This window comes from Colius striatus, chromosome 10 (genome assembly GCF_028858725.1).
Source record: "Colius striatus isolate bColStr4 chromosome 10, bColStr4.1.hap1, whole genome shotgun sequence".
In the NCBI taxonomy this organism is placed as follows: domain Eukaryota; kingdom Metazoa; phylum Chordata; class Aves; order Coliiformes; family Coliidae; genus Colius; species Colius striatus.
The window spans coordinates 4,590,388-4,604,086 of record NC_084768.1 but is presented as its reverse complement, the minus strand read 5'-3'; the positions used below and the strand labels follow the sequence as shown (position 1 = coordinate 4,604,086).

The 13,699-nt window shown below is 46.6% G+C and overlaps 1 protein-coding gene across 1 annotated transcript; it reads left to right on the top strand.

The window, feature by feature from the left end:
- The first annotated feature begins 226 nt into the window (after positions 1–226).
- On the top strand, positions 227–12,045 carry ZRANB2 (zinc finger RANBP2-type containing 2). The gene is made up of 10 exons (XM_062003706.1): positions 227–353; positions 622–674; positions 1,287–1,395; positions 2,473–2,555; positions 3,745–3,821; positions 4,361–4,498; positions 5,328–5,500; positions 7,717–7,803; positions 9,516–9,680; positions 10,219–12,045. Exons 1-10 carry the CDS (start codon positions 298–300, stop codon positions 10,280–10,282), a joined length of 1,005 nt encoding a protein of 334 aa, XP_061859690.1. The 5' UTR covers positions 227–297; the 3' UTR covers positions 10,283–12,045.
- The last annotated feature ends 1,654 nt before the right edge of the window (positions 12,046–13,699 follow it).

Below are 13,699 nucleotides of genomic sequence, written 5' to 3'. Positions count from 1 at the left end.
CGGAGAAGCTGCGGCCCGGAGGCCGCCCGCCCGCGCCGCCGCCCCCTCCCGCGCCCGGGAGCGCACTGCGCATGCGCGCAACCGCCGGGACCTCCCGCCCGCGGGGGGGCGCGCTTCGCTCGCCTGATCTTCCCGTGGACGGGCTGAGGCGTCCGAGCCGCTGCCTGACCAAAATCCGGCGGGGCGGCGGCGGCGCTCGCTGCGGCGGCAAGGCACAGGCGCTGTGGGGGCAGCCCGGCGGGCGCAGGGCCCCGGTCCTCATGCGCGGCGGCGGCGCTCGGCTCGGCGGGGCCCAAGATGTCGACCAAGAATTTCCGCGTGAGCGACGGGGACTGGATCTGCCCCGACAAGAAGTGAGCGCGGGACGGGGCCCGCGGGGCGGGGCGGGGCCGCGCCGGGGCCGCGCCGGGGCCGCGGGAGCTGCGGCCGCCGGGGGCCACCCTCCCTCCGTCCGTCCGTCCCCGCCGGCGGGCCGGGGCCAGCCCCTGCGCGGGGTGCGCAGCTCCCGGGCCCCAGCCCCGCAGCGTGGCGCGGACCCGGAAAGGCGCGGGTTGAATGCGGGACGGGGTCAGTGTGAGCCGCAGCTCCCCGCGGCGCCCGGTAACCGCCGTCTGCTTTCAGGTGCGGGAACGTCAACTTCGCCAGGAGAACCAGCTGCAACAGATGCGGGAGAGGTGAGTGGCTGAGGGCATGTGACGGCTTCTCCCCGTCTAGCTCTGCGTTATTCATAGAGTCCCCGAATGGTGGGGGCTGGAAGGGCCCCGCAGAGATGCTCCAGCCCCTGCTAAAGCAGGTTCCCCTCACTCGGGGTACAGGAACGTGTCCAGGTGGGGCTGGAAACCTCCCGAGCAGGAGCCTCCACACCCTCCCTGTTCAGCCTGGGCCGGGGCTCCCTCACCCTCACAGTGTGATAGTTTTTCCTTGTGCTTAAATGGAACTTTTTGTGTTCCAGGTTCTTTCCATTGCCCTTTGTCCTGTCACAGGCTACAACAGAAAAAAGTGCTGTCTCAACCTCCTGACATCCACTATTTGGATATTTGTAGATATTAATGAGATCCTCCCTCAGTCTCCTCCAAACAACCCCAGGTCCCGCAGCCTTTCCTCGTATGAAAGATGTTCCAGTCCCCTGATCATCGTGGTGGCCCTGCCCTGGCCTCTCTCCAGCAGTTCCCTGCCCCTCTTGGACTGGGTTTTTTAAGAGAAAACGCCATCAGTTCCATTGAATTAATCCTAAAGCAAGACCTTTGGGAACTGTTTGAGGTTTTTTGTTTCTTTTTCTCTTCCAGAAAAAACAACAGAAGCCAAGATGATGAAGGCTGGAGGGACCGAGATAGGCAAGACACTGGCTGAGAAGAGCCGCGGCCTCTTCAGTGCCAACGACTGGCAGTGTAAAACGTAGGGCCCTTTACACACCACAGCACACCTGCTGCACAACAGCCCCTGTGCTGCAGTTCACTGGTGCTGAGGAAAGGAGACCAGGCAGAGTTGCAGCTGATCCACTAGTGCTGCTTTGCTGTGAGGGTAGCACCTGGTTTTATTTGCTGGGCAGCAGCTACTTAATTAAACATGACTTGAAAAAGATAAACAAAGTCAAGTCTGCCCAGTTAAAAGTCGGTGTTTGTCTGTGGTGAGCTGAGACACGTCTCAAGCTGGGAAGAAGTGTGTGTGTGGGTATCACACCGGTGTGGTAGTTAATTGTGACCATTCACTAAATATTGAGGGAGTGAAGTTTAGCACAGAGTTAAACTCTGAATTGGAAAAGGACTCCTTCAGTAAAATGCTTTGATTTTAGGAGGGTGCTTTCAGGTTTCCTGGAGCACTCATAATGATCTCAGTTCTTGCTGACTGAGCAGTCTGACCACTGAAACCCGAGGGGCTTGGTTTTCCAGTCAGCACCAGGCTGTGCTCAGCCCCATGGTTCCCCCTGTGCTGCTCTGCAGCAGGACGAGGGTGAGAGATCCCACCCCATGGCACCTTTCAGGGTTGTCCTGTTCTCTCAAGGTCATAGCTGTGCTGTCTGCTACAGACCTCCTCCTCCTCAGCATGCTGCTGCCACCGGGGGTGAGTGTCCTTTGAGGACACTGAGGTAGAAATGCAGCAGCAGAACACATAGCTGTGCAGCAGTGGATGACAAAGGCTGCTCAAAGCAGCATTCCCCTGGTAGCTTCGTCAGCTCCTCTGCACTGTCAGTGCCACTGGTGGAGAGGAATGAGGAAGTTTAGTGCTTTGTGTGTCCTCTTACTTCTGCTGCCTTGCCTGCCTGCCTGCCTGTTGGTCTGGCATCTTTCTCCGTGGTTTCTCCTGGTGCTGGTGACCATTGGCCTCGACGTTAGTTGTGTTGTGCCACTGACCAGAGCTCACTGCTAAAACTTGGGAAGTACATTTGTATGATTTTTGGAAGTGTTGCCTCAACACTTAAGCTTTTGGATTTGAGATTTCTCATTTTGTGTTTTGGTCTTTTTGCCTCTGAAGATGTGGCAACGTGAACTGGGCCAGAAGATCAGAGTGTAACATGTGTAATACTCCAAAGTACGCCAAGTTGGAGGAGAGGACAGGTAAGGGCTGCATGGGTCTAAAATACTCAGAGAACTGTAAGGAAATGCCTCTTTGTCAGTCACAGTTTAATTAAAGGGATTGTTTTCACAGCAGAACTGGCAGGTTGGGTGATCCTCACATGTAGATAAATCTGTAGGCTCTTGGTGACTTTAGCAGCATGTAAAGTGTGTGATGTCTTCATTTGGACAGTCAACAAACGCTCACCTGAAACTGCCTCCGTGGTTGACTTTGATACTGAGGCATTTGGAAGGAGCAGTGCAGGACTTTATTAAGCCCCAAAAGGTCCAGTGTGTGTATGGTGTCCCTCTGGAGAGGCCGTACAAACAGTGTTTGAAGAGAAGAACATCAGTCACAAGACCAATGTTTGAGGGCTGCGTGGATTAGACTGTTACCTCTTAATGAGGTTTGAGGCTTGGTCACCCTGTGATGCATTTGAGGGTCGTCCTGCATTACCAGGGAGCTCCCCAGTGGTAACTGGAACACAGGATACCCTTACAGCAGGACCAGTCACACTGCAAAGGCGGGCAGGCAGAGGGGTTAGTGCATTAAGTGTAACACTAGTGCATGTGAAAAAGGAACCCTGGAGAAGAGCACAGAGCTTATTGTTAAAAAATGAAGTCTTTTTGGATTCTTAGCTAATATTGTAATAATAACAGGAGCAATGTTTACGTTTATTTCTTACAATGTTTGCTGTAACTGAGTAGGGTTTGAGATTTAATTGTTTTTGCAAGTTCTGGTGTCCTTCAGAGTAAATTTGCAGCCCTGTGCAGGACACCAAGCGTGTTGCACGTGCCTGTAGTAAATTACAGAGTCGGCTGGAGTTAAGAGGAGCTGTTGAGATTTCCCACTCGCGTTATAAAATGGAACAGAAAGATTCTTAAGGCAAATCTTGGCAACTGTACAATTTGTTCCAGCTACAGGATGATTTTGGTTTATTATTTTTAGACCCTATTGCTTCTGTGTGGTTTCTGTGTCTTAATCCATCTTCTCAACTAGGTTTCTGAGGAACTATATTTAATCAATGTGTGTGGGAACAATTCGTGTTCCTCTTGAGATTCTGTCACAGCCTCGTGGCACACATTTATAAATCCACTGAAAGCTTCCAGAACCTCTGTGGAAACTCTGTACCTAATTGGAGCCGAATTTGGTGCAGCTCAAGAGATTGTCTTGTTTTACCCCTTTTTAAAGGATACGGAGGAGGATTTAATGAGCGGGAGAACGTTGAATATATAGAACGTGAGGAGTCAGACGGGGAGTACGACGAGGTGAGGCTGGGGACACGGGGTGCTCTGGGAGAGGGGCCTGCCGTGGGATTTGTGTTCAGGGTCACAGAAATACACTGTGGTGCGGCTCTTTGTCAGACGCTCAAGCGGGGAAGTTGTTTTGAACTGCAAGTGAAGGCATCTGTGGTGTCTTTTTGGGGAGTTAAAAGCCAAGAAGGAGTTCAAACATATCTGGTACAAACGGAGTTTGTTAAACTTGTTAGGGAGCTGGCTTCAGGGTGGTGCATGTTGATTCCATCAGGTGTTCCACACTGTTTATAGATACCTCCTAGGCACAAACAGACTTTTGTTACTTTCAGATTTCCACTAGCCTGGGGTGTGGGCACCAACTGTGTGTACAGCAGGCACCTCTTTAGGAAGTTTCCTGACACTAATTGATGTTTCAGGATACTTGTCCTTCCCTTCAGCCAATAGCTGATTTGGAATTGATGTCTGTTTATTTTCTTGTGGAAGTTTTATCACAAAACACAGCTGGAATTACTTTTGATGAAATCTTACTCTAATGGAATCAAATCTCTTAGTTTGGACGCAAGAAGAAAAAGTACAGAGGGAAGCCAGTTGGTCCTGCATCTATCCTGAAGGAAGTAGAAGATAAGGAATCTGAAGGGGAAGATGAAGAGGATGAGGATGAAGATCTCTCCAAATATAAGTTGGATGAGGTAGGTATTTTGGGGTTTTTTTCCCCTAACAATTGCTTTTTAGTTACTCCTACAGAGTTGTTCAGTGTAAGTAGGTGAGGTTTGGTCTGGATCTTTAGCTGCCTTCACAGCAATGTGGAGTAGTGACCAGAATAACAGTGCCTACAGCTTCTGCAAAGTGTGTACACAAGCTCTGTTTTAGTTAGAATACTTCCAGTCAAAGATCTGTGGCTTTCTTAACCCATAAGAAAAGCTTATCTGAGACCATAATAAAACCTGTTGAGATCTTTATTTGGACCCCTTATGTACAGCTGCTATATAAAGGGAATGTGCTTGAATTTCGTTCTTAGCCTTTTAAAACCACCTCAGATCTAGTTTTATGAAGTGGAATAAAATACTCAGAGGTGGGGGTTTTTTTCCATCTTTCCTGAAATATGCAATCGCCACATTTTGGATCGTCCACATCTTCGGACAAGGGTCCTGCAGAGACCTGCATATATGCTGCTTTGTGACACAGCAGTCACCAAATGCCACGTGTGAAACATGTCCCTGCAGAGTTGGGCTGTGGTGTTAGCTTCTGAGTCTGAAAATTCTTCCAAGCACACCTTTCAAAGTGCTGGTGAGAAGGAGCGTCTGTATTTCCAGTAACAGCATGAAATAACAGGCAGTAGGACTTCACATGGGGCTTTTAACAGTTTGCTTTGAGACAGACTTTCAGTGGCTGTGCACCTTTTTGGATCTGAGTGGACTGACAAAATAAACCCCAGCACAAGTGAAAACAACCAACTGGAGGAAACAATCAGAGCTTCTTTTTTTAAAGGACTTTTTGTCTTGCCTGCATTTTTTTCAGGATGAGGATGAAGATGATGCTGACCTCTCAAAATACAATCTTGATGCCAGTGAGGAAGAGGACACTAATAAGAAAAAGAAATCCAATAGACGCAGTCGTTCTAAGTCTCGATCTTCCCACTCACGCTCTTCATCGCGCTCATCCTCTCACTCAAGCTCAAGGTCTAGGTCCAGGTAAACGGGTACAGGTCAAGGGTAACGCCAGGCAAAATGTCAGTATCTAACTTCTTTATTTACTTTTTTTTTCCTTGATTGCCTTACAGTTTGAGTTTAATAATGTTAACGATGTTATGTGCAGGCTTTACAGAGGTAGACAATGTTCTGTGCTGATCTACTCCCTGGATCCTCAGTAGAGAGACTTCAGATGTCTCCTTGTTTTGTTTCAGTACATTTAAGTGATGTTTCGATTGAATCCTGCAAATGCATTTAAAAGTGTAACTTATTTTCAGTTTTCTTTGTCATTCAACTTATCTTAGCAGTGTTGAGTGGAGCTGCTGAACAGAGAGGTGGAGGGGTGGCAGCGGTCAAGTAGGGAGAGGTGGCAGAAAGGGGCAGGGATGGTACAGTCCAGACAGACTCAGTGGAAGGGCAGAATGGAAAGTATCCTGGAAATAAAGAAGGAAACTTGAACTTGATTCGATGGCAAGAGATGTGGCAGGCATTGTCAGAATGACACTGAAGCTTTATGTCAGTCATGGGGCCACAAAAACATCTGTCAGTACTAGGGTAACAGTTGCACTCCATCTTAAAGGCCTTTTCCAGCCTAAACCATTCTGTGATTTTTAAGATCTCAAGTTATTATTTAAATTCAGTAACATATGAACAATTCAATAAACGTTTTGCAGTGATGAGATGTAATTCATGCTGTAGCTTTTGCCTCACAGCTAGTACAAGGGTGGTGCTGGTAGGTTTAACATCTGAAGTCCGGACAAGCTGGTAGGGTTGGACTTAAAGTTCATGTACACAAAGTTCAAGTTTCTTCTAATCTTCTAGCTCTGTACCTGCACCTCTCTGCTCACACTCCTACGATCACTGCCGAAATCCTTCAGCCCCTCGTACTAACCAGATGTCAGCTTCTCTCTGTGTTTCTCCCCATTACTGTCATGCTTTTTTTCATGCTGCCTCTTCTATGACAAATTTGTTGTTCACCACACCTTGTGTCAGCCTCCCTACTCCTCAGCTGCCGTCCTGAGACGTGCATTTGCCACGTAATTCCAAGGAGAAGCACTAAGTGAATAATAGTGACTAAGCTGGTGGGTTGTCAGCAAATACTATACATAAAGTGAGATGTGGAGCAAGATCTTTGGGGAACTGGCTGTGTTGTCTGGTGTGAGGATAGCATGCGGCCAGTATGGGCTGCCTTTGAGTGCAGCCCTTAGGTTTAGAGGTGGCAAGGTAAAGAAGACAGAACAACCTCATCTGGCCGTAGCTTAGTTCGTTAATTCACAGATGTTAGCAGTGAAGTAAGAAGTGGCTTGCCATAACTGAAAGCTTGCTAGGGATCTTTTGACTTGACATTGAACTGTTTGCTTCCAGCTACAGATAATAAAATGAGAACATCAGTTGCCCTTTGTGAATGCTTTTTAGTGGGTTTTAAAGGGTTTGAACACATTTCCTAGTGCTTGGGCTGTGCACAGTAAAAGGAAAATGACATGGTAACAATACGAACTGGGAGGCTGACAGTGTGTGTAATACATTTTTCCTGCAAAGATGATTAGAATTGGATTGTAATGGCTTCTTTATACAGTGGTGACTGCAAACCTGCTACCGTTTTTACATCTCTGTGATTTGTGCTTTAAAGAAAATCCATCAACGTGAAACAACCTGAAAATAATGTTGACTATTTAGATACATACAGTAGTGTTAGATACATCTCTCTTTTAAACAAGAATTAACTAACAACTTTTAATGCAAGGGAAAACCTTTATGAAAACTTCAAACTGCTTACAAAAAGCTCGTGAGAACTGACTTGGGGGAAGGTTGGAGCTAGCAGGACTAATACTCTTACCTACTCCGCTTTTCAAGGAAGCTGATGGTTTTCAAGTTAAAGCACAAATTAAGAGTTAAGGCATTGGTGTCGTTGAACAGTTACTAGGCAGACAGTCATTTCATTTTGCCAAATAACTGCAATCCTGTTTCATTTTTGTGCTTTGTTCTAGGAAAGCGTAATAAAAAGCTGACTTTATAAAATGTTTAATGCACTGTGTTGAAGTTGCTGTTGTAAAATATGCCCTGTTGATGTTGAGGGAGTAAAACTGTCACTCCTTTAGTGACTCTGGGCCAAATTGTATTCATTGTATTGATGCATCGTTATCTCTGCTGCTAACAGTGGCAGTTATTCTGCTAGATACAAGTCAGACACTGGAAAAATGTCTTCTGTGTTGTTTCAGGTCCCATTCAAGAAGTTCTTCCAGTTCCAGATCAAGATCTCGTTCCAGTTCCAGAGAACACTCTAGATCTCGTGGGTCGAAATCAAGGTGAATGAGGTAGCACTCTCTGCTTGCAGAGAGCAAAACGGGCAGAAGAACCAACGGCTTGTTGATTTCATCGTAAAGTTATGCTGGTCTAAACACATTAACTCATTTTTATCTTGGAAGTCAGAATCCCTGGGGTCTCTGCAAGAGCTTGTTCCCACCACAGATGTATGGCTTGAGAAGGCAAGGTTTTGGTTGAAGAGTTTTAAGTCTGATCTAAGCTAGACGAGTGGACACTACTGATCTTCACTTGGAAGGAAGAAGAATTTGAAGGCGTGCTTACTTGTTTCAGTCATTTGTGCTTGTTTTACTGTTTCCACTTGTGACTACTTGATGTGGAGGAATGCTAGCAAATATGCTGTGCTGCTGGGTTTGTGTTCAGTGAGAACTCACCTAACACATCAAACTCCTACTAGATAGTGCTGCCATTATCGTTATAAACGGGGGAGGGGAGGTGTATAAAGATGTTGGCAGTGAGTGATATGAGAAGCTGAGAGGAGTTTGAGCTGGCTGGATGTTTTGGGTGCAGCAGTCAGCCACCCGTGTGGGGAAGCGTAACCAAGGCCTGTGGCTTCCTCGAGGTCTCCTCGCACAGGATTTTCACTTTGCAGTGGAAGGAAGGACTGTCCCATCTCCATGCATGCAGAGAACCTTTAAATAAGGAGTTTGGAATGGGGCAGACCAATCACAAATCGTGCCATCACCCTTTGGTGGCAGCAGGATGCTGTGGGTTGACACGTGTGAGGGTCAGCATGAGATGAAGCCTGTGCTTTAGGAAGAGAAAAAGGGTGCTGGTGCCCCACCAGATGCTCAGGTGGCTCCTCAGCTGAGCTGGGCTGTTTGTGCCACGCGGCATCCTGAGAGTCCTGAGTGTGTTAGCTCATGTGAAATGAGAACCCTGAAGATATTTTGCCGGCAACACACACTGTGCTGTTGGTGTTTTTTGTAAAGGTTTTGCCCAGCTCACTGGAAGGTCGTGTTGGGTGTGTTTCTGTAACTTTGGAATTAGACTTGAGGGCTTTCTAGCTCTGCTACTTTTTCCACAGGTGGCTGGTTTTTTTGTTGGTTTGGTTTTGGTTTTTCTTTAGATAACCAAAGTGATTTTTTTGAGTGCTTGTAAGTGAAGCTATTTCTTTGGATTTTTTTAAATGCCAAAATGACTGTATTCTGAGAAGGATTTTTTTAAGACTACTTCTGTTGTTGAAGGTCTTGGCCTCTACACAAATCTCCTTTGTGATTTATAGATACTAGAAGAGTGAAACCTCTCAGAGAGTGTAAGATGAACATTACTTTCCGAATCTCCAGTGTGAAATGCCCTGTAGTATGAAGTGAAACATGAAGTCAACATTAAGTCTGTGGTTGGCTTTGTGAATTCAACTGGTGAGGAAGGTCCTTATGTAGGCTGCTTCCTCTGCCAGTCTCCCATCGCTTCCTTGTCAAAAGGCGCCATTCTGGTGGATGCTGGAAAGAGATTTCTTTTCTGTATCTCAAGAAACACCAATTAGCAAAATTTATTAAGAAAACTACCACGACAGTAGAAGTCTTGATTGGCAGATAACTAAGGAGTAAGTATTAAAGCACCCAGACGTTTATTTGACAGCGCACTGATGTAACTAGAGTAGCGAGCGTTCATCAAAAGTGTCTCTTTTTGTTCTTTCTGTGTTCTTTCCGTATTATACCAGAATTAAATCTCATTTATTTCTTAATCAATAAAGATCCAGCTCCAGGTCCTACAGGGGGTCTTCCACCCCAAGGAAAAGATCTTACTCCAGCTCTCGTTCGTCATCCTCCCCCGAGAGAAGCAAGAAGCGGAGTCGCTCTAGATCGTCTTCATCTGGTGATCGCAAAAAAAGACGATCGAGATCACGGTCACCCGAAAGGTTTGGGTTTATGTAGAATAAGAATGGCTGTATTGAAATGTGTGATTTTGGTTTGGTTTGGTTTGGTTTTTATTTTTTCTTAAGGACAGAGATTCACTGGGAAAGAATCTGATCAGTTATTCCAATAGTAAAAGTAGTTTTCTTGCTCCCCCCTACTCTTACTTCCTATTTAAACCTCTGTAATTGCCTTCCCCCTTCCTTCCAATGAAAGTTTCATTCTGCTGGGAGCGTGCTCCATAGAGAGACCTGGGTCACCGTTCTTTCGGTGTGTCAAAGTGCCAGTGTGTACATGGCTGGTTCGCTTTCATAACTAATTATTGCATTTAGAAATCATACTCTCAGTATTAAACTTACATTTTTAGTCTTAAAGCCACGTTCACGAGCTTTGAGTGGTTTAAAGTTACTTCTGTATTCTTGTGAGGCCCCTTATCAGATATACTTGGCTTCCAGCTATTATAGGATACAGACTACTCGAGGTGGATGCTAAAATTAATTTCAACTTATTTCTTTGCATGCTTTCTCCATTTGTATCTTGCAGACGCCGCAGATCATCATCTGGATCTTCCCATTCTGGGTCCCGAACAAGTTCTAAAAAGAAATAATGTGTTAAAGCTCACATAAAAAAACCCAATTCCAGTCAGTGCATGAGACATTTCTAAGAAGTTGGTGTCTTACTTGGTCAGAAGTGCTAAATCTGCTAGTAGAGGTGCATGTCTGTCCTTGCTTTCTGGAAAACTGCAGCTTTGTTCATTCATGAAACAAAAAGTGAGGTAGCATTTTAAGCCATAAACTCCCCAGAGGAGGTGTGACATTTCATTACTCGAGTAAGGTGGGTTTGCAGTCTTTAAAAGGACTCAGTTACTCGATTCCTGGCTCTCTTCATGTGTGTGAGCAGGCACGGGTCGGATATGTTCTAATGCAACTGTGCCCTTCGTAGGACAACATCTAAGCAGTATCCGAGCACAGGAAGAACCCATGAGCTTTCTGCATCCGGCTCCTGAGCTTGATTGATGTAGCTCGTATGGGACCACAGGGGAGTAGCGTAGCTGTAGGGCTGGGGTTCCCCCTTGGGTGACTGTAGGGAGTGCTTAGGTCTAGTTGTTTATTTTCCTGTGTTGAAGTCTAGATGGGTGCTCCTCTTGTTCTCTTTATATTCAGTGTGAAGTAGCGGTGAAATACCCCATCTGTCACAGGATTCTGCAGAGAAGGAGTTAGAGCTCCTTCCTTCGAGTGAGAGGGTGTGAGGCACTGGGCACTGTCCTCTCATTGCTGGGGTCTCACAGCTGCTGGTGCCTGGCACCAGACGTTGCTGCCCTGTCTGCAGTGGGTACTCACAATGGTATTTTCACACATAGAGACTCTGGACTCCGTGATCTTTTCTTATAAGAGGATCATTTAGGAACTACTCTTGAGATGGAGGAGTATGGAACTAGCTCCTTGGAATCAAGTGAAGCTTCTGCAGGCCATCTGTAAAATTCATTTTTGGGCTGACTAAAATTTCCCAGGTATCTGAATTTTATTTATACATAACAATGAGAATTAATAAACTGTAGAAAGTTCTGGCATCTTCAATGTGTTCTTCATCGACCATTCTTTTTCCCTCAAACATAATTTATGGCTTAAAATGCTTTATTGACTATTTCACTAGCAATATCGCATTAAAACTTGGTCTCTCTTGAGCTCCGTTTGGTTTAAGAAAGGTTTAAGTATCTTCAGTACCATCACAAGGTAAGTATGGTAAGGAAAATCCCTCTTTTTTGTGGTTGGTTGTTTTTGTTGAAGCAAGCAAACAGCAATATATCTGCATTGATTTCAGTAGTGAAACTTCCCAGCTCGTATTTGACCTCAGCTTTTTTTTAAATGAACTGCACAAAAACAAACGGAGCGAAACCTAAAAACTCCATTCTGCTTTCCTTTGGGTTTTATGTTCCTTTTGTTTTGTTGGAGACACTTCTTTTGGACTGGTACACGAGCAAAAGGAGTTTGGTGGAGAAATATTTTGATAACCTTTTTGCAGGAAAAGAAAATTGCTCTGCAGTTTCTTCTTTAATGCTTTCTTTTATATCTAACTTTGATGCTAAATGTGTGTAGGTTGCACAAGAGCAGTTGTAACTGTGCCTCTGAAGACTTCCAACTACTAAACTGTAAAAACCAGATCAGATAGATGCTATGTTGTTAGCCTTTCAGTTTCTTCCTCGTGCTTTGTATTAAAATCGTTGCTGTACTTAACAGGTGAAAGTTTTTAAAAATCTAGCAAGTGATAGGCTACAGGCAAAGGCAAATTATGGTTTCATTTGGCTTAGACAAAATGTAAGGCAAAATAATGCTGTAGACAAGTGTAAATAAAACCTGTGAGTCAACTGTGCAGTGAGTGCTGTCTCTTGAGAACATCAGTGTCTTCCTTTGTAGCCTCTGCCGACGGGTGACTTCGTGACCTTCTGTGTCACCACAGCACAGGCGGGGCAGCACGTGCCCTCAACCTGGCCAGATGTGTCACATCTGTGCTCATTGTTTCAGTGGAGAAAATCATTCTGGATTTGAACTGCAGCACGTGTAACATGAGCTTTGGCAAAAACTTGAAGGTATTTTTGTTGTGTGTGTACCATACTTTAGAGAGTTTTTAGAGGAAGCAGGATGTTTACATTGCTTTGATTTGTGTGTTTGGAAGCACAGTGGCACAGCGACTGGGGCTCTGCATGCCTGGTACAAACAGCCCAAAATACCTCTCTTTAGTTACTGTATCAGTAAATACACCCCTTGCCTCAGTTCAGCCATTGGGGTCAGAGAATCTGCTGCCTGTAGAAGTAAATGGGTATTTCTGTGCAGCTTTATCTGTGACATTTGCCATGGCAAAGGAGGAAGTGGTGATGAGGGTAAGATTAGGGGTAACATGCTTTTGTAAGAAAAAGTGAATACATCCATGAGTATTAGTTTGCATAAGCATTCTGCTGCAGTGACTGAAAACTGGAGTGTGATAATAACAGCAGCCTTGCCCTTCAGTTTATATAAATTTCCCAGCAGAGTAAAATCCACTACTGAAAAATGTTTGGGTTTTTTGCAGAGTGCCAGTCCATGCTTTATATTATTAATTAAAATGTAGATGTTGCTGCATCTTAACGCAAAGTTACTTCATTTCCACACCGTGTCACTAACTCCTGTACGCTGCTGCCTGATACAGGCAACTCTGGTGAGGAGCTGGAGATAAAGTACTTGCTATACTAGGTATCCCCCTCAATGTAGGGGCACAGGACCATGTCCAGGTGGGTTTGGAAAGCTCCCAAGGAGGAGCCTCCTCACCCAGGGCTCCCTCACCTCAGCAACAAAGGAGTTTCTCCTCATGTTCTGAGCGTCCTGTGTTACAGCTTGTGCCGGTGTCCTGTCAATGAGTGTTAAAGAAAAAAGACTGGCTCCATCCTCTGGACACCCACCTGTTAGGGATTGAGCAGTATTGATGAGATTTCCCTCCTCCCTCAGCCTTCTCCAGGCTGAACAGCCCCAGGGCCCACAGCCTTTCCTCACACACGTGTTCCACCCCCTCAGCTCTTGGTGGCCCTGCACTGGCCTCTCTCCAGCAGTTCCCTGTCTCTCTTGAGCTGGGCAGCGCAGCACTGGACACAGGACTCCAGGTGAGACCTCTCTAGGGCAAAGCAGAGGGAAGACAACCTCAGCCGACATGCTGCCCACACTCTGCTTGATACCCCCGAGGATGCCATTGGCCTCCGCCATGAGGGTACGTTGCTGCTCGTGGTTCGTTTGCTGCCCACAGGAACTCCCAGGTTCCTCTCCTGGCGCCGCTCTCCAGCAGGTGCCCCCGGCCCGCTTCATCGGGCCCGTTACTGACTGGAAAGCTCCAGGGCCGCGGGAGCCGCTCTGGCGCCGGCAGCCCGGCGGCGGCCTGGCGGAGCCCGTCCCGCGCCCGGAGCGGCTCGGCGGCGGGCGGGAGGGCCGGGCCGCCTCTGCCGGCCCCTCAGGGCGGGAACGACCGGCCCCTGCCCGCCCCCGCCTTATAACGGCCGCGC

Excerpts from the sequence above, each read along its gene's own strand:
- ZRANB2 (XM_062003706.1), top strand. The coding sequence starts at position 298 with ATGTCGACCAAGAATTTCCGCGTGAGCGACGGGGACTGGATCTGCCCC. Across the intron at positions 354-621 it reads TGGATCTGCCCCGACAAGAA|GTGCGGGAACGTCAACTTCG; the intron begins GTGAGCGCGGGA and ends GTCTGCTTTCAG. Across the intron at positions 675-1,286 it reads CTGCAACAGATGCGGGAGAG|AAAAAACAACAGAAGCCAAG; the intron begins GTGAGTGGCTGA and ends TTTCTCTTCCAG.